Consider the following 21,703-nt stretch of genomic DNA (forward strand, 5'->3'; position numbering starts at 1 on the left):
ACAGAAACTGATTAAAAGAAGCTGGGTGTGTGGCGCACACATGTAATCTCAGCACTGTGGAGGCTGAGGCAAGAGGATCACAAATTTGAGGCCAGTATGGGCTATGTAGTGAGACCATATCTTAAAAAAAAAAAGGAAAGGAAAAGAAAAGAAACTGACTAAAAGAAAGTAATCCAAGAGTAGGCTCTGATGCATTTTGGTTTCAAGTGGGGAAAAAAAAACCACTCAGAACCTGAAACTATGTACACAAGTTTCTTTTCTTTTTAAGAAACTTCAATTTATTCATTTTCCCAAAATTAATCTTAATTGGTATAAAAATTCAGATATAATTTACATATTAAATGCCAATCTATCAGAATTACTAAAAGAAGCTAATTCAAAAGTGATTATCAGAATCAACGAGTACATAATTTGGATTAAGATTAACTAATAATACAATTACCAACAATAAAATTCTAGAATGATCACAGGCTTACAATTTGGGTCTACTGTCAGCTGATTAACATCAAGGTGACCCCGTTAAGATTACAAGGTCAACTACACAAGATTCTAGTCAATATTACCACTTTCCATGCGAAGACTACACTTTCGCCTATTTACCCAGAGCTAGATTATGTAAAAAAAAGAGGCTGAAGGTCAAATAAATAGTTATCTTCAATAAGGGAGAAAAACAAACTTCTAGTTCTTGATACTACTAATGGATTTAAAACAGGTGACAAAACACTCTATCAATAGAAAGAAAGAAGACAAGAGCACAGAAAAGCGTAAGAGGGATGTAACGGGAAGGTTAAAAAGATTCTCAGTTTTCTGAAAAAACAGACAAAATACTTAAAAAATCTGTTCCAAGTGATAGCTTACGAAGGAATGAGTCACTAGTAATCAGTAAACAAACGTTTACCTGTACGACATGCCAATGTCGATGTCCAAGTAAAGTGCTCAAACCCTGAGACTCCAAACCTCCATCTGCAAATGGGCTCTTTTCCTGGCTGGGCTTATGCTCAGAGTGTGCTGAAGATCTTCTGGGATTCTGGGTTTGTGAGGCCTCGCCATAGTTCAGGTATAAGCGATCCTCTCCTTGAAGTAACACCTGCTCTTGGTTACTCTAGACAGGGAAAGAGGAAGAAGAGGGGCAAAGGAGAAAAGCAAATGAAAATAACTCAACATTAGATAGGAAAATTAAGTGACATGCTAATTTAGCTTTATTATTGTAGATGCACCATATATGAATGCTGATTTTCTTTACAGAGGACAAAGACTACATAATGATCTCAGCACTGTTACACTTAGAATATGTAGTATCTTAGTGATTATTTCTCAGTGTAAATAAAGTCTTTGCTAAAGTGGGTTTTATCATATAGTTGTAAACATGCTCAGGTTTACAACTGGTATAGAAGTACCTTTCATTATTACTCCAAAATAGCAATGCTATCGAAGATTGTTACATCTGAAAAACTGAATATAACTACTGTTTTCCCATTTAAGAATTAGCTTCACAAAAAGTATGCATCAATGTTTTAAGAAAACATATCTGGTTAAAGACATGTTTGTGTATGCTCACCCATGTGCCCAAATGGCAAGAGGTGGACTAGGAATAGGGATAGTTGGATGCTGGAGGATCTTCTAAACCATGGGGGAGGAAGAAAAACTTAAGTCTGTAGTTTGGATATAGAAAAGTCCAATAATTACTTAGCAAATGCTACTTCAGTAGCAAGAACTATATAAGGTTGTAAGGATATTAAGGATATTCAGACAACTAAGAGTTTCTGCTTTCAGTAATTATTTCCTGGTTTTCAATGAGAAGGCCAGTGTTCTCAAAGGTGGGCAGATTCTAAATTAAATACTCAAATCAGAAAGAGTGATACCCTACTTCCCATTTTACTCCAAATGTGTCCTGACATTAAACCCCCAGGACATTTGAGATAGAGTTGGCCAGGAAGAAATGCTCTGTCGTCGTTTTTCTGGATGTTTAATTTTCAACTGCAGTAATGGTATCTGAGATACAAGCAATTTTTACATTATTTTTCAATGTGTTGTAAACTTTAATTAACTTGTTACACCAAATATCTTTAAAAAAAAAGCCACTGATAACAGGTATTAAAATATGTACCCCTAACATGTAACCTGTATTATTATTATAACCTTGTACTATTGCTATATGTTAACAATATGTAAAAAATATTAACAGACATTATTTTAGATTGATAAACACGAGGAGTTTATATGTAATTTGGGGCAATGTTTCCCAAAGCAGATTCCTACACATATTTTCTTCAAGGTGTTTCTTAAAAGCTGACAGCTGAATGAGCATGGTGAACATTGCTTTTTAAATATTTGAACTCCTACAGTTTCATGATGTACATGAGAATATCTGAGAATGTGGATTTCTACAAATCTCTACAGCTCTGTCATAAAGTGTTTACTTCACACATAAACACTGAACTTGAAGGGTCTGAAATTCTGATATGAAAGACACTAAATTAATCAGTTTTAAATACACTTACCATACAAGGGTTTACAGTGAGTACACTCTTGATAAATTGAAACAACAAAATGCTGGGCTGTTTAACTATATTCTTGAGGTCAGCCTCAATTTCAGTGTCTTGAGAACCTAATCCGCTGATTACCCATAGGTGATAGCCTTCTGCACCCCAGCTCTTGGAGAAAAGAGGGAAAAAAAAGTCAAAGCAAAACAAGGTTCTTGTTATCCTTTCCTAACATAAAGAGTTGATATCTGAAATAATCAGTGACAGCATTATAGATGACTTCTGAAGGGTAGTAATAAGCCTCACAATCAATAATTTTACTAAGATAACACTATAAAGTCTATAGGGAGAAAATGTTTTTACATGAAGATAATGGTTATAAACTAGGTGTGGTGGCAAATGCCTATAATCCCAGCACTTGTGGGGACTGAGGCAAGAGGATCAAAAGTTCAAGCTATTCTCCCTGTCTTAACTCCCCTCCCCCTACCACCTGCAGCCCCCACCCACCAAAAAGAGACAGGGGTTATATTTCATTGTTTTTCTTCACCAACTCTTAAAAATAGGTAGTAATATAAGAATTATTTCAACAGTGAATATAATTCTCTTAATGTATCTATATCTATGAAAAGTTTTCAAAATATGCTTAGGTAATGCACAAGTACATGTCTTCTAGGAAAAAATGACCAATAGGCATTGGTCCAGTAAGCCATGGGCAGTGCATACCAATGAATCACAGAAGAAAGGAAGCTATGTTTGAAAAAAAGAAGGACCTCATTTGAAGAGTTTTATCTCCACAAAGATGACAGGTGCTTACTGGACACAACTAAACAAAAGTCAAATACTGAAAAAAAAAATCAGCCAGACTTCCAATTGAAAAAAAATACTTGGTCAGGTGTGGCAGTACACAGCTGTGACCCAGAACTTGAAAGGCTGAGGCAGGAGCATCATGAGTTCTAAGATAATTCGAGCTACATAGCAAGATACTGTCTTTCAAAAAAAACAAAAATAAAACCATCATCAAAACAATAACTGTGTTAGGAAGAATCTGCTGAGACTAAAATAGCTTTTTTATTTTTAGCAGATCAATGTGAGAAGCAAAAAAGGAAGAAAAACTCCAAGTTTTTTATTTGGTGGGGTGGGGGGAGGGGCAGTACTGGAGTTTGAACTCATGGCACTTGCTAGACAAGTATTCTTATCACTGAAGCACGGCCTCTAGTGTCTTTTGTGCTCTAGTTATTTTGGAGACAGAGTCTCCTCTCACTTTTTGCCCAGGTCAGCCTGGACCACAATCCTTATATGTTTCCCACTGCCACTGGGATGACAGATATGCACCACCATGCCCAGCTTTTTCTATTAAGACTCAGGGGGGTGTGGGGGGTTCCCATCACAACCTTTTTTTAGCCTGAGCTGGCCTGGACCCTTGATTCTCCTGATTTTAGCTTCCCAAGTAGCTAGAATCAATTTTTAATAAAGTACTTACCATAGAGTTGATCTTAAGGGGATCTTTTTTGGTACCATCAGATCTATAACTGAAACAGAACAGAAACTTAATTTGATTGCCTTCCAATTACATATAATGCACATAGTTAAGAAATCAAATTGCTTTTCCTTCTTCAAAAGAGAAATATATAATAATACATAAAATTAAAAGGTAAGCTGGTGGAGTGGCTCAAGTGGTAGAATGCCTGCCTAGCAAGCATATAGGCCCTGAATTCAAATCCCACTGTCACAGAAAAAAAAAAAAATCCAGTTCTTGACTTAATATGTGGAACCAGATACTTTTAATAAGGAATACAAATAAAGGCCAAAATTAAAAAAAAAAAAAAAAAAGATTTCAGGCTCAGGCTGATAAACCTCGGTATAGCACTCAGCCACATTCTGCTAGGTTCGGGTGACTTCTTGGCAGCATTATACACTTTGGGGAGATGTATTCATTTCATCAGGACTGAGACTCAAGGTAGTACATAAAGGGGCAGAAATATAAACCCACTGGGCCAACCTACATTAACCCAACAAGATAATGTAGCTTTCTACTTCCTATTATTCACTTATGTACATGGATTGTTTTATTGGATAAGCTACATGAGGGAGAACTATGTCAAATTCAGCCTTAAACCTTAACATAAGATCATATACACAACAGGGGCTCAACCAATAAGTCCATTTTATTTCCAATCTGGGGATTAGTAAGTGAATTTTAACTGAGTGAACTGTCAGTGAATGTTTGAAGAATTAATATATTCAGAACAATTTAATCCTGAACCTTACAAACTGTTTTGGTGTAAGTATCAAATAAGGCAAAAGACAAAACAATATAGCTCTATGAACAAAGGTTTCTGTCCATATGTAGTACCAGGAAAATAATGGAGTTTTTTAAAAAAACTTGTCTTTATTGACTTACGCAAAATCTCCTCCAAGGGTGCAAATCAGCTGGGCTCCAAACACACTCCACAAGGAAAGACCTCCATATTCCCAGGTCACTATTACAACACTATTGTCAGGAGACCATCTGATCAATTTAACAGCTCCTGTTTTGTTCCAAATGTCTGTTAAGAAATAGTGAGAAGAGTTAAAAATAAACGACTGCAACAGAAATACTTAGTACTTTCAACAGTTTGTATCTTCGAATCTAAATAAGCAGAAAGCCACGAATGCTTCAAATTAGATGAATCCTGCTCATGTAGGGCTATTTAAAATAAGGTCATTAGTCTTGGCCTGATTTAATCAGAGTAAATTCAGTGTACAAGTGATTTATAAGCAGTGAAAACTGGTTCTGGCCATTAATAGCTTTGTATAATTTTTAAATTACATGATTTTATATAAATCAGCTTCTATAAAGTGGGGATGGGTTGCACAAACACTGCCCTTGGTGAAAAAATATATGTAGGCCTTTAAAAAGTCTATACAGTAAGAATGAAAAAGAAAAAAAAAAGTAAGGAACAAATTCCTTACTTTCCTGGCAATGCAGCAAATGATACCCTAAATGACTGTTCACACTGAAACAATTAAGATGGTCAAGAGAATTTTTAAATGCCTCAAAACAACTAAAAATATTGGGACATACTACTTTTTCCTAAATTTGTCTGCTGAACCCTGGGACTCCTGCCATCACTTCTGATAACTCACCAGTATGTGAAGAATAGGAGATAAAGCTCAGAGCTTGTACCCAAGGCAGGAAATCTAATAAAAGCTGGGATTACAAAGGGATATATCCATGGTATAAAGAAGAATGAGAGGGACAAAAAAAAACACTCTGTCATGTAGAAGGGAAAGAAATATCAAGAAACATTTCCATATTTCATCTATGGTACTGGGTAGAAACTAAAACTACCCTGTAAAACTCCTAGTCACAAATCAGCCCTCACCTGGATTTGTAATCTGTGTAATTAGTGTAGTTCAAGAAATAATCCTAAATCGAGAATACAATGCAAAGGGTTCCAATTCATGTTGTGTCTCCATGTGATCAGTAGACACACAAACAAATCCTCTCTGGAAGAAGTTAAATGCAATCAAGGTCCCAAAGCATTTACATAAACAACTTTCAAGGAACACAAATCAGTTCTCAGTCAAAAGTCCTAAAATACATAAACAAATGAACAAAGAACCCAAGTCATAGAACCAAGAAATAGCAGAAGGAAACTCAGAAAGTCTTTAGATATGAGGATTAATACACAGAATATAAAAAAAAAAATCCATGCACCTTATAACTAAAGAAATAAAGGATCAAAACTAGAAGCAAGATCCACATAGACTAAATAAATAAAACTTTCAGGTAGGAGCTCTACCACTCACTTCACCAGCTAAATAAAACTTTCAGAAATAAAAATACAGTAATTAAAATTTAAACTCAGTAGATGAAGCAGTATATCAGATATACCTGAGAAGAAAATTAGCAAACCCAAAAATAGCTATCAAAAAAACTTCTAGAATTCAACCTACAGAAACAAAGCACTAAAAATTTAAAAAGCAAGGTTAAGAAACATGGATAAAAAGAATAACATGTATCTTAGTGTTTTGGGGGACCAAAAAAAGAGATTAGGAGAGAGGAAATATTCCAATTATTATTGAGAATTTTTCAACATAGGTAAAAGATACAAATTCTCAGATCCAGTGTCAACCAGGATTCAAAACAACAAATCCTTCACCACCCATGTCATAGTGAAACTGGAAAACATAACAGACAAAGAGAACATCTTAAAAGTAGCTATGGAGAAAAAGACTAATTTTAAAGAGAATACAACCTGACTGGAAACTTCCATTAGCAGCAATGGAAACCCAATGAACATAGAACTTCTTCAATGTATACAGGGAAAATAATTGTCAACCCAAAACTATATACTAAGTTAAACTATAATTAGAACACAAGACAAAATGAACCATTTAAGACCAAAATAAAAATTGAGTTTACCATTACAAAAACTTTATCAGCAGAAATCCCAAGGGATGGCGATGTGGCTCAAATCACAGAGTGCTTGCCTAGCAAGGCCCTGAGTTTCAACCCCAGTTCTATTCCCCTTTCCCCCAAAAAATAAATCCCAAAGGATATATTTTCAGGCAGAAAATGGTCTCCAGAGGAAGGTATTAGTAAGAAATAGTGGGTAAAAATAACTGATATATATGTGGTAGCATTAGGTCAACATGGACAGTTAAAATATTCTAATGTTTAATTGAAATTTAAACATGAGATTAACCTTAGCTTCTTCCTGGAAAAAAACACATTTTTATTATTAAAATTTGATTAGATTTACATGGACTCACTCAATTTCTTTCTGACTTTTTTTCCTTTACTCCCCAAATCAGAGAACTTTTGTAGTCTTACAGCAATTGTTCTTAATATGGGAGCATATTTAAATCTTGGTGAAGGACAGAACAGATACAGTTGGAAAAAGGTTCCCAATTACTAATGTAGACATAGCAATGGTACACTTATGATTATTATATAATGCTATTATATACAGTTCTGGAAAGGTAACCAGCCTTGGCTTAAAAAAAATGGATTCTCTTATTGTATTTCTATTATGTGCTTCTCACTAGGCTTAAATTAAGCATATCTCGATGTAAAGAGATGGGAACCAGGTGGGAGCAGTGGCTCGAGCTTGTAATCCTAGCTACTCGCAAGCATGAGACCCTGGATTCAAACCCAGTACTGCCAAAAGGAAAAAAAAAAGCACTGCCACAGAGAGACAGTGAGCCATGCACAGGCACTGTGGGAACCACCCTACACTAAAGACTTACATCTAAGAGGTGAAAAAGACTTTTAAGCTAGTAGGTTCAATAAAGCATTACAGATGCTAACAAAGGCATTATATGCAGAGTACAACAGAGCACAGGAAGAAATGGTATTCTAACTACTTCATGAAAAGAGATTTTGCTTGAGCTATTTCTTAAAAATAAGAAAAAAAATATATATCCTCTAAGTAAAAATATGGGACATTTCAGGTAGAAAGAACAGTGTAAAAGTCAAAGGTATCAAGGATCTGCAAGTAGTTTGATCAAGCTAAGTAAAATGCAAGATCGCAAGTTCCTAGCTTGTATGCCAAGGTACACCAGAACAGTGCAGAAATTTTAGGGGCACTATGAGATAATTTTCAAGAGAAACATCTGTTGGTCACAATGCCTAGTTGCAGGTAGTTTATAATTGAAATTCATTTTGATGTTACATCTTTGTGAAGAGTTACTAAGATTAAAAAAAAGTTTTCTGTGGAGAATCAATGTGAAACCAGAAATATGGGTGGTTATAACCAATTTGACCACAAGGTTTGACAGAATGTGCAATAAACACACATATTCCAATAGTAAGACACTATGTTTAAGAATGAGATAAAAGCTGGGCACAGTGGCTCAAGCCTATAATACTAGCTACTTGGAAGACAGAAATTGGGACAACTGCAGTTCAATGTCAGCCCAGGCAAAAGGTGCAAATGTTCCCAAGACCCCATCTTAACCAATGAAAGCTGGGTGCAGTGGAATGCATCTGTTATCCTGGCTATGAGGGGAAGCACAAACAGAAGGAATGAGGTCCAAGGCAAACTGGGCATAAAGTTAGACCCTATCTCAAAAACAACCAACTGGAGTGGCCCAAGTGGGAGAGTGCCTGCCTAGCAAGCGCACTGCCCTGAGTTCAAGCTCCCATAACACCACCAAAGAAAAATAAAGAATAAAAATAACAGAAGAATGTGGCAGAATGTCTTAATATTCTATATATGTAGTAGATACTGTTGGTCTTATAATCCAATACCTATTTCTCATCCTCCTTCACCCTTCCCCATTTCTGAAGGTTTGAGGAGAGCTAAGTTTTCCTTAAAGCCCAAGGTAGTCATGAAATATATTTATGGCCTATTAGATGGAAGTGGAAGACAGCTGGAGCAGGTAGGAAGTGGTAATACATCAGGGAAAGCTTTCACTTCCCTAACTAAAAATATCAAGATATGCCTTGCTTCTTTCTTTCTTCTTGACTCCCATGCAGAAGTAATGCATGGAACTCGGGAGCTACCCTGTAACTATGAAGAAAAGGTCAAATGCAGGTCAGTAGCAGCTTGCCTTTGGATTTCTTGCTATTTGAGAAAAGAAATCCTATTTGTTAAAGTCATAGTATGTTGGATTTTCTGTTAAGTTTTGTTTGAAAGCATTTCCAATGACAAAGATTTAGACTTAATCCTATGAACATCAAAGATTCACTAAACAATTCAAAAAAGAATTTTTTATTTTGGTTATTGCTGTGTATTCAGCATTTAGAATACTGTCTAACATATAGTAGGTATTCAGTATTTGTGAAAAGAATAAATTGAACTGGAAGGCATAAAATAACAGAGGGAATGAAACCAGGTAAAAGATTATTGCAAAGTAGAGACAAGGTATACAGAATTAAAACTAAGCAAAGTAGTAACTATTCAAAAATATCTCAGGAGCCTCTCTAGTTACACAGAAATCCTTGGGTCACATAGTCTTTTTGTACATGTCCTAACAATGTTTACTTATAGCATGAGTCATTTAACTTCAAATCAGCTTTTGTTACACACAGCATTACCATCAGAGTAGTCCCCCTTACTGTGGTTTCATTTTCCACATTTTCAGTCACCTGAGATCCACTCTGGTCTGAAAATACTAATGGAAAAACTCAAGAAGCAAGCAATTCGTAAATTTTAAATTGTATACCACTTTTGAGTAGCAGGATGAAATATACTTGAATCTGCTTAAGACATGAATCATTCCCTCATCTGGTGTAGTCATGCTGTATACACTAACTCGCTCATCAGTCACTTGGTAATAATGTTGGGTATCAAAATGACTACTGCAGCAGCATAGTGCTTGTGTTTGAGTAACCCTTATTTTACTTAGTAATGGCCTCAAAGCAGAAAAGTAGCAATGCTGGCAATTCAGTAGAGCAAAGAAGCTGGAAAATGCTTCCTTTAAGTGGAAAAAATGACAGTTCTCCAAGCAAGGAAAAAAAAAAATGTATGCTGAAGTTGCTAAGATTTAAGGTAAGAATGATTGTTTTGTGAAATTGCAATGGAAAAAGAAATTTGTAATTGTAAAAGTTGGCCATGGCGTGTGATAAATGCAGTTAAGACAGAAAGAGCATTAAAAGGGTGAACAGAGAATATGATGATTGATAGCAACATATTGCACCAGAAAGCACTAAGCAAAAAACTTGAACAAGAAATACCCTGAAACAAGCAATAAGTCATCTACTGCATATAAGGGATAGTTCCATAGATTTGGGAATTGGTGTTGACTGAAGAGTGCAAAGGAAGCACCAAAGCAGAAAACACAGAAAGGCAGGTTAGTTCCAGTACTAAGTGGCAACACCTTAGGACATATGATTAAAGTCAGGTATAGTGTGTACAACAAAGAACCTACACACTCTCAAAAACAAAAATTTCACTTGTGTGTGTGTATATGTCAGAGAGAGAGAGAGAGAGAGAGAGAGAGAGAGACCATATTCACATAATCTGCATTATAATTGTTCTGTTTTATTGTCAGTTATTTCAAAATTTTAAATTATTTTAATAATATAGATTTATGGGGCACAGTGTAACAATTCAATACATGTATATAATGTGTAATGACCAATCAGAGTACATTCTACTATGCCTAATTTGTGAGTAAAACTTTGTCACAGGTATGCATATACTAGAAGAAAAACAGCATACAGAGGGTTCAGCACTATCCAGTTTCATGCTCCCTCTAGGGTGGGGCGGGGTCTTAGAATGTACCTTACAGATAAGGGGGGGACTACATTAAAAATGCTTCAAAAAATACTCACCAGGATACTGTTTTGCTGTAAGCTCTAACTTATGAGATAGCAACATGGCTCCAGTGGTATTATCTACTGTATAAACCTGCACAGAACCACTGTGAAAACAATAAAACCACTTTTAATAAAAAAGAAAGAACAAGAACAAATGCATATTAACAGTCTAGCAATTTCACTTCTGGATATACTCCAGAAATTGTTATCTAATGTTTTATCAGAAGCCATGTACAATGTTCAATATACAACTGTATATAACTGCAAAAATGGGTACCACCTGAACATACAACATGAGGAAGGAAAAATAAACTGGTATATTCATATACCACTTAGTGCTGAAAAATGCATGCATTTTAACTATTCATGCATTAACATGGACAGCAAATATGTATATATAACTCAGTCAAAACAGTAATTAAATACACTTGTGGAAAAAACACAGTAAGGAGCTAATATACAAAAATTTCAGATCAGTGACTACTCAAGTAAAGGGGAATATTAAAGAAAGGCAAACAGAAGGCTTCATCAATACTAATAACACCATTTCTTTTTTTTTCTTTTTGAAGACAGGTCTCACTATGTAGCTCAAGCTGGCCTCAAACTCTTGATCCTCCTGCCTCAGCCCCCTGAGTGCTAGGATTACAGAAGTATGACACTATGCCTGGCTTTATTATGTGCTATTCTTTATGCTGGATTATACAGGCTATCATTTTATTATTTTTATCTATTATGTATGCTATTCTGTGTATATGATAAATCTAAATAATGCACTTGAATCTTTACAAGGGTCAAACTTATAAAGTGCCAGAATCCAAAACTATTATCTCTACATTACTTCTAAACTATGTTTTGAAACTGATCTACAATGGCCATAAAAATTTGCTTATGGAGCTATTCTCAGTTCAAAAACTTAACATACATTCATTTTGGAACATGAGGTACCTAATCTAGTTTTATTTATGTAACATAATTAAAGTGAAAAACAGAAATAAATGTTCTTTAAAAAACTTTAGGACAAGGTTGCTTTTGTACAGATTAGGAAGACACTGGTATATGAGTGCTAGAACGAAGAACTCAAAGAGCCTGAAGGCTCCAAACACAGAAATGATAAGGAAATAGAACTGCTAATTACCCCAATTTGATCAGTACATGCTATATACATGTGTTGAAGTATCAGACTGTATCCTATACTTATTTGCTAATCATAAATGTAAAAGATAACTAGTCCCAAAGCAAAACAAAAAACAAACCAAAAAATCCTCAATGGTAGACATATGGCTATTGTCATCATAAATGATCAAGTTTGGCATCATTAACACTGAAACAACTTGACATTATTATTAAATGATCCCACAGGAAGCACATGTCATCACCTGGAACAAAAATGTTTAACTGTAATTGGTGAAATCATTAAATATAAAGGTAAGAGCTTGTTTTAAGACTGATCCATTGCAAACTGGCATTCTAAAAGAAAGCTGGCTCCTTACAGAACTTTTAAAACACCAGCTACAGCCTAGCACTCAAGGCAATTAATCCAGGTAAGTGCTAGCAGATCAGGACTAGAAGCCACAGGATTGTATGTCACACAGCTACAGTAACAAAAACTTTAACCCCAACCCATGATCATACCAGTGCTGGCAGTCTCCCAGCCAATGAAAACTGAGGGGATTGAAAGGCTATAAACCAAGATTCTACTTTTATTATCCTAGAAAATATGCTAGTAATTTCCAGTCATGTAGCTTATAAAGACCACAGCCTAAGGCTGGAGTACCTCATTTGGATTCTACCATCTGGCATTACTAGACCCCTAGGTGCTATCCCTGAATGCAGGTGATGTGGGACTTGCACACTGCCACTGCTCCTGTCTCTAAGTTTTAAGTGACATTGCAACCTTGATAAGCATCCTACTCATTTGACTGTATTTGCTCAACAAGAATCAGCTTTCAGGTTAGTCATTATAGGCATCAGAGAAACAATGAGGTAAATCTGAAAAACATGAGGAAACAATGAGGTAAATTTAGAATGTACAGAATTCTATAAAGAATTTACCTGGACTTTAAAAAAGTCAATTCCATAAAAATAAAAAAAAGTTGTAAGCATTATTACAGGTAAAAGGTAACTAAAAAGGAATAATAACCTAATTATAATTCATGAATCTTGATTGATTCTGATTAGAACAAATGAGCTACTGAAGAAATTCTGGTAACAACTGGCTTAATTTGAAAATGAATTGGACATCAGACATTATTAGAAATTTATCATTATGTTCTGTGAGATAAAGATTCTGGGTTTGTGTAACAGAATCTCTGTTTTGGGCACCAAAAGAAAAATGCAAATTTTGATGAATTACCATATATTCATGCACTGGAACATTATGATTAAAGTTACTGGAAAACAGCATGTTTGAATTCAAAATGCTGACTGAGAGAAGATACAAACCATAAAATATGATTTTATAAATAAAACTAAGTTATATTCTTCTATTATATTTGTAAGGAATGTATACATGGGTGGCTAAACTATAACAAAAAATTAGTGATTATCAAAAAAGACAGAAAACTATTACTAAGTGAGTCAGGGAGGAAAGAGGAGATGCAAAAAGAAGTAGCAAGAGTAGGCTTATGATAGAGAGGCTGGGAGTGTTCTATTTCCACTTGTGACCAGATAGGTAGGTGTGTGTATTATAATTACTTATTGAACTGTGAACATCTGGATTGCACTGTGCTGTATGTATGTTTTTATCTCACAATATGAAAGTTGAGAACAAGATGGAATTTTATACTTAACACAGTTTTGGGCCAGGTTCGGGTGATTGATGCCTACAATCCTAGCTACACAGGTAGAGATTGGGAGGACTGCCATTCAAGGCCAGCCTGGGCATAAAGTCCAAGTCACTCTACCTCAACCAATAAAAGTTGGTCATGGTGGTGCATACCTGTCATTCCAGCTACACAGGAAGCATAAACAGGAGGATTGTGACACAGGCTGGCTGGGGCAGAAATGTGAGACCTTATTTGAAAAATATCTGCAGCAAAAAAGGGCTAGGGGTGCGACTCAAGTGGTAGAGTGCCTGCACAGAATGCATGAGACCCTGAGTACAAACCCCAATAGTGCAAAAAACAAAACAAAGTTTTAAAAACTAAGCACAAGCTGGATGTATGGCTCAAGTGGTAGAGCACCTATAGCAAGTGCAAGGCCCTGAATTCAAGCCACAGTATGGCCCCAAAAAATTAAAAATAAAATGCACCACACATTTTAAGGCACTGTATAACTCATTGGAATAATCTTTTAATTTGAGCCAAAACATAAGCTTAATAAAGTCAAGTGTCTTTGTTTTTTAAGTATCCAAAGTATGGACTATGCCTGGTACATAACAGATATAGGTTGAATGAGTAATTTTATTCAATTTTATTTTTGAGACAGGGTCTCCCTAGGTAGCCTAGGCTGCCTTAGAACTCACGAGCATGCTGCCTCATTGCCTAATTGCTGGGATCATAGACATGCATCACCATACCCAACTTTCAATTTTATTTTTAAAATGTCTATTATATGAATTAAAGCAAAAAAATGATTTTAAGTGTGAGCTTTAAATGTATTCATTAGTTAAGATGCGGCCACTAATTTAAAGGATTATTTTAAAAAGGAAAATATCTTCACATCTTCTTTTTAAAAATGAAGAGTGTAAATTTTATCTGACTTATTCTTTTAACTTGTAACTCAATTTTCTACAGTTGAAGAAAAGTTCATTTTGTAAATTAAAATGTTCAATCTCTAATATCTGCCCTTTACCTTTGCTTCAATCTAATAAAACACCTTTACATTGTACATTAAGAGAGATTCATAAATTATGACAGGAATGATAAAATTTGTAAGTATGTTAAGTTATCTTAAGTTAAAAATTATTTTTGGTAATGACTCTTAAAAATTCACAAGATTCTATCAATTACCTTGCACAACCAAATGCCATTAGTCGATACTTGTTATTTACTGCTACACATGTTCCATCAACAACATCTTGTGACCAAACTCCATGAAGCTGCTATAATAAAGAAAAGGTTAAGGCTTAAAAAGTGTTCCCCCAAACTTATTGTAGTTGATGTAATTCTCCTCCAATAAATATGCAGTTTCATAAGGGTTCATTTGATTTATAGGAAATATCACATCAGGATTACTGTCTGAATATTCTCCATTAAAATGTCAAACCTTTCATAAATTTGTGTGATAAATATTCCCAAATAAGTTCAGAGCAGTGCTAGTTAATCTATCTAAAAAACACTAAAAGATGGACATTCAATCTCCAAATTTAAGCTAAATGAAGATGACATTCTTATGCAAACTTATGAAAGCAGAAACTGCTTCTCACTTGCTCACTATTAATACTCCTATTATCTACCACACAACATTTAATTTCCCAGTGGAAAGTAATTTTAACTGTATCTTTTAGATGCAAAATTCACTACTTGTAAACTGCTTACTATTCCCTATTATTTCCTTACTAAAACAGCACAGCCAAGAGCATCACATTTGGCAGCGAAAGTCTATGTTCATTATTTTAGCTTTCCAAGTTTTCTCACCTGAAAATTACTTACCTCTCAGGGTGGTTCAAAGATTAAATGAGAGCATGCATACACTATTTAGTACAATGACTAATATTCAACAGGTTAAGCATTTAATAAATGACATTCTTATTAATCTTATGTGTTACTTAATTCAATATATAATGAATAGATTTAGTTTGGTGGTCTGTTATTTGTAAAAATGAGGACATTGAGCTTATAAATTATCTGGCAAGCACTGGGGATGTAGGACAGTGGTATAGCACTTGCCTAGCATAAATGAGACCCTGTGTTCAATCCTTAGTACCACCCAAAATAAAACTTTTTAAAAAAGTAAGGCAAATGTCATGACATAGGTTTTAGAAAGCACCCTACAATAAGGCACTTTATTTTTAATGATCCCAACAGTAAATGTTAGGTGATGCACTATAATCTCAACTGTAAGAAATATACAGCTACAGATTTAATTCTAAAATAAGCTATATAATCTACCTAAACATAAAATACAATCATGTATCACCTGGTAATAGGGCATGTCCTGACAATCATGTTGTTACGCAATTTTATCATTGTGTGACTAGCAGGGTGTACTTCCACAAACTAAGAAGGCTGTAATATCACTAGGTGTTGTAATAGTTATGATTTCATTATGCAGCACGACTTCTGTGGTAGAACTTCTTTAATTTCAATAATAAAACTTGATAGGCTTTTAAAACAGAAAATGATAATGGCAGCAACTGAGTATTACTTCTTTCAATCACTGCTTAGACTGAAATTCATGCCTTAAACAAATTTTTCCCAGGTGCCTAGTAGACACTGCTCTTGGTGGTAAAGATACGAAAGGTATACAAACACACCCAAATCCTTGCTTGTATCCCTGCTTGCATTTGAGTTAGTTGACAAATTTTTAAAAATTATGCAGCATAATGGGAGAGTGGCAAATGCTTTTTAAAAAGTAAGGTAATTATGGTGAAGAGGGAGTATGGAAGAAGTGTTATTATTAAACAGATTTCCATATGAAGGTGCTTATTGAGGAAGTCTTGAAAGAAATACATAAAGTAGAAAGGCTTATTATGGTAGCATTTCTGAGATGGTTCAAAACAGCAAACATGATATCCACATGCCTCTGTGGATGAAGTGCAGTGGACAGAGAATGGAAAATAGTTACAGTAAGAAATGTAATAGAAGGACAGATTTTAGAGCTCTGAAGCCAGTGTAAAAACAATGAACTAACTGAATTTTTCTCCAAGTTATAAATGGGAGTTACTGGAGTATTTAAAAATTATTAACTCTTTCTATTATGAATTACAATAATTAGTGAATACATAAAACAAAAATGTACATCTCAATAATACCACAAACACCTGTAGACTCCTCAATACCCCTAATATCTCCCAACAGTGCCCTCCTGATCACTGTAATATCCAGGTAATATCCATACTAACACAGTAATCACTTTCTTCTCTTCCTTTAAACTATTACCACTTGAACACACATCTGTATATACTCTAAAATAGCCTATGATTTTATTTTCCTTTTAATTTTATATAAAACCAAATCACATATGTATTCTTTTGTGTCTAATTTCACTCACCATGTTCGTGAGATTTATTTTGCTTCATTCAGCCATTTTTCTCATGTTCATTATAGACGCAAACACTGTGCTTCAACTCATTGGGTGTCTGGTCTCCTCTACCCTAATACTTCATTACTGTTCAGTCAGCTCTTGAAAGCCTTCCATAATATTTTTAAAAGTTTTTCTTCAGATTTTTTGGTCTCAGCAGGACTTTCTTCCCTGATTAACTAGTTTTACTGAATAATTCTGAACAGAGGAGTTGCATGGCCTATATATTTTAACATATCTGTGAAATGCCATTTTTCTTTGTTTATTCTGTATGTTTTCTGTATTATTTTTTTGTAATTGATATTTTCCACTTATAACATTTAAAAATGTCTACCTGCTTTTCATTTTTTTAAATCCTTAGTTTATTAAAAAAATCTTTAATCACATAGTAATAAATGGCTAAAGATAACTTTAAAGTACTCAGGGAAGTAACTATTTCAGTATAATCACTGAATTCCCAAATATAATTACAAATATATATGCGCTTTGTAGAAAAAATCGTATTTTTCAAGTTTACTTTTATTCTTATTTATATATTGATATAAATTATCACAAATATATTATTCAGTGCCTATTTGAATAAAGCTGATTACAAAAAATATTACTAGGAATATTAAAGAAAATACCAAGCAGAACAAAACAAAAAGTCTCTCAGAAATATGAAACCTTTTCTAGTTAAACAGCACAATGAATAAGAATATTAGTCTCTTAGATTCCTAATCCCTCAAATTTTATAACAGAAAAGCTTAATTGATAAAGACAAAGAATGGAAAGAACGGGAGAGGAGGCAGCATGAGACAATTTTGGAAGTTGGGGGGGCACATGGGTAAGTAGAATCCTTAGATGGCAGTAAAGAATGGTAAGAAACAACTAAATTTACATTGTATGGTACCGAAAAGCCTTGGAAAAAGCGTGGATTAAAAAGCAGTCTATTCCGAAGCAGTTGGGCACTCCTGGGGCACATCTCCAATGCTGAGTAGCCAAGAAATAATTCACCTCCACTTCAACAGAGAAATGGACATTTTTCCTCAAGAAAAACAGAGCAAGTCAAAGAACATTAAAGTTTACAACTTGAATTTAGACCCTCTAGCTTAACTCTTCCATAATTTAAGTCCCAGAATACTGGGGTAGCCAGGTACCAATGTCTTCGGAAAGGACTTTAGGACTCTTTAAGAAAGACTGGAGACAGGGCAGGGGCCAGGAAGGAATGAAATTAAAGAGAAGCAAAGAAGAAAAGGAAGGAATTTAAAGCTAGGGAGTTCCTTAAGGAAATAACCCAGTCAACTCATCCTATGATGAAGGTCATATAACTAACTAAATCCACCAAAACTGAGAAAAATGAATTCAGTTCTACTTTAGGGCTCTGTCACAGCAACAAAATCCATGCTAACTATCCAGATATTAATAGTCATTAGCTATCAAAGGGTCCTATACAAATAAAAGAGTAATGAGAATCCTCAGGATGATGATGATGATGATGAAAAATTAGAAAATAGAACTGTTAAAGGTGTATAATAAGTCACCAGGTCAGAGACTCAAAGAAATTTCTTCAAGACAAAACAGGTAGAATACCTGATGTGTTTAAAAGAATTGAGAGAATATTTGTACAACTGTCAGTCAACTTCAGGTTAAGTAAATAAAGACTAAGCAAATGTAAAGAAAAAACCTATTAATTTCCAGTGGGAGGGAAAATCTGGAGAAAAGGAAAAATAATCCTAACATACTACATGGATCAGGTACTAACAGGGTTTACATATGGATAAAATATTAACAATGAGTAGTAACTTAATAAAAATTATAACAATTTGTCAGGCACAGTGCTCCATGCCTACAATCCCAGCTACTAGGGAGGCAGAAGTAGGAAGACTGCAGTCTAAGGCCAACCTGGGCAAAAGGACAAGACCTGATCTGAAAAAAAACAGACTAAAAGCTAAAGTACTACAGGCATGGTTCAAGTGGTACAGTGCTTGCCTAGCAAGTATGAGGCCCCAACTTCAAACACTGCCAAAAAATAGTAACAATTCACGGGGAAGAAAATATGAGTATGTTGGGATTAGGGAAGAGGGAACTAAATGGTTATTTTCCACAGGGTAAAATCAGTAACACAATAGCTATTTATCTGAATATTTTGATTACAAAAATAACCTCTAAAATTTTATATGAATAAAGAAAATGAGGAAGAACTTAACAAAGTAAAATTAATAAATGAAAAATAAAGAAAATAAGCATTCAAAGTAAGTAAACCATACCTCTGCAGTAAATCTACTTGACACTGGTGTAATAAATCCAACTTTACCATCGTTAAACACAACAGCAAACCCATCAAGTGTTGCACAGTATTCCATATCTCTGATGTGTACATCTGCAAAGCCAAGGAACGAACCTACTGATGAAAAAATAAATACACAAAATAGGATTATGAATAATATGTATTATTTCATATTTTTGTTTATAAACCCTGTAAGAATAGTACTAGATTGTGTCAAATATTAAACAACTGGTTCTACATCATGTAGAAAGTATAACTACCTCTAGATGACTGCAGATCAACTGAAAAGGGTACTGTGCAAAGATTAATGGCTTTCCTTCCATTTGTCATTCCTTCCCAGTGAATAAGATGAAGAAGTCCATCAGAAGTAGCAACCAGGAGATCTTCCAGCACAGACTGCAAACTGTAGGCAAGTAAGTAACTTCAATCAATTAACTGGTGAGAGAGCATACTGGGAAAGCAGAGTAGGAATATGATTGCTTTAGAAAATGCTTATGCAAAGAAGACTGTGAAGTCATTATAAAACATCTCCACTTTTCTGAAATGTACTGGTTCTTAAATATTTTGAGTATCATCCTTGGTTGTAAGTACATACAAAATATGATAAATATACTCTAAGCTTCAAAGAGGCTTTTTCAATTATTGGCTTCATGGGCTTTTTTAAACAGCTATCTGGTATTTCAAATACTGTGTACATATTTTAAATTTAGGATTTAATATAGTTAGAAAGCAACACAATGTATATACTGCCATGTATACTTCAAAGTAGAATAGTGTTTCTGACAAGTCAAATATTCTTTTATATATGAGTTATACAACTTGCAAATTAATAATTCCCCAAGTGCCAGAATATTTAGTACTTCACGAATATTAAACCCTATAACTACACGGTGCTCTTAAGTATCCAGGATGAAAGATTAAATTGTGGCATTTGAAAGGAAGAAAAAGAGTATTTAAGAGTTTTAATGATAAATTAAACTTATTAAATTATAAATTTTTTTTTGGTGGTACTGGGGTTTGAACTCAGAGCCTCACGCTTGTTAGGCAGGTGCTCTACCACTTGAGCTACTCTGCCAGATAAATTATAAACTTTTACCTTCTAAACATTCTCTGTCTTCAATTAATAACAAAGAATGGTGCGTAGCATTAACCTTTATATTTTTCTTTAGTCAAAAATAAAAGATAAGGACTGGTAGAGTGGCTGAAGCAATAGAGCACCTGCCCAGCAAGCATAAGGTCCTGTGTTCAAACCCCAATACCACAAGAAAAAAAAATTTTTAGCTTGCTGCTGGTGGCTCACATCTATAATCCTAGCTGCTTGGGAGGTAGTGATCGGGAGAGGATTGTGGTTCAAAGCCAGCTGGTACAAACAGTTCATCAGACTACATCTTGAAAATACTCAACAACAACAAAAAAAGGCTGATGAAGTGGCTCATGTGGTAGAATGCCTGTCTAGCAAGTGTGAGGCCCTGAATTCAAACCCCACTACTGCCAAAAAAAAAAAATTAAAATTAAAAAAAGTTTTAAAAAAATAAATAAAAGATAGTACTTGGGAGATGAAGACAGGAGGATCATAGTTGGAAGTCAGTGCTGGCACAATTAGGGTGACCCTCTCTCAAAAACAAACTAAAAACCTGGGAATATGGCTTAAGTGGTAGAGCACCTGCCTAGCAGACGTGAGGCCCTAAGTTAAATCCCCAGTCCCACCAAAAAATAAAAGATAAACAAAATAAAACAATACTTTTGCTCCTATAAGCAACAGTATAACCATTATCTCTATTTATTTAACATACATTTGTGGTAAAGGGAGAAAAATAGTTGGCTATAAAGTCTTCCATGTCATCTTACTCATTTCACAATTGCATAGGAAACTACCTAACAAATTTCCAGCAAATAGGTATTATAGGTGCTAATAACATTGCTCTGAAATGTAATTATTTTATTGGAATTTTGAGAGAAACCTTAGAGATTTCTAACCACTAAATCTGCAGAACCTACCATTTGACAGGTTAAACTTGCCAATGTGTCAGACATTCCTCCCTCCTTCTGTCTTTTCTTTCTCCCCACCCCGCCCCTGCTTTTTGGTGATGCTGGGGATTGAAACCAGGGCCTCAAGTAGGCTAAGCACAAGCTCTAACACGGAGCCACACCTCAGATCTAGAAATTATATTTTAAAGGCTCTTTTTCTATCCCATTTCTCTGCATCATATTTTTTTTTTACCACCAGGTGGAGGCAGAAAACCATTTCATAGAGTTTCATCTTGTTTGGTACCCACAGACATTCAAAATTCCTTCCACACTAAGTCATATTCTTGAAAAGGATTTCCATGCTGAAGTAAATAAAATCTGAAGTGGTAAGATATCCTTTGATAGAGGTGATGAGTATCCTAAACTCAATCTTTTGTAACACTGATCACATTTAAGCAAGTAACAACAGCATTTTTTTTGTGAGGGGAATAAGGTTTAAAAAGAGGGACTTAAACAAGACAAAGACGATAGCTCACCACCTGCATACAA

The 21,703-nt window shown here is 34.8% G+C and overlaps 1 protein-coding gene across 6 annotated transcripts in view; it reads right to left on the reverse strand.

Annotated features, from left to right (window-relative positions):
• Ric1 (RIC1 homolog, RAB6A GEF complex partner 1) overlaps positions 1–21,703 on the reverse strand; it is a 112,478-nt gene that overhangs the window by 31,546 nt on the left and 59,229 nt on the right. For 4 of the 6 annotated variants that reach the window (XM_020159602.2, XM_074051920.1, XM_020159600.2 and 1 more), the window contains 8 exons: positions 19,447–19,589; positions 19,167–19,303; positions 14,685–14,776; positions 10,750–10,838; positions 4,885–5,029; positions 3,964–4,012; positions 2,502–2,654; positions 899–1,102 (listed from right to left, as the gene is read on the reverse strand). In XM_020159602.2, the coding sequence (XP_020015191.2) occupies positions 899–1,102; positions 2,502–2,654; positions 3,964–4,012; positions 4,885–5,029; positions 10,750–10,838; positions 14,685–14,776; positions 19,167–19,303; positions 19,447–19,589 (1,012 nt within the window). The remainder of the gene's footprint in view (positions 1–898; positions 1,103–2,501; positions 2,655–3,963; positions 4,013–4,884; positions 5,030–10,749; positions 10,839–14,684; positions 14,777–19,166; positions 19,304–19,446; positions 19,590–21,703) is intronic. The other 2 variants (XM_020159603.2, XM_074051922.1) reach the window with 2 other exon arrangements.

Source organism: Castor canadensis, chromosome 13 (genome assembly GCF_047511655.1).
Source record: "Castor canadensis chromosome 13, mCasCan1.hap1v2, whole genome shotgun sequence".
Classification (NCBI taxonomy): domain Eukaryota; kingdom Metazoa; phylum Chordata; class Mammalia; order Rodentia; family Castoridae; genus Castor; species Castor canadensis.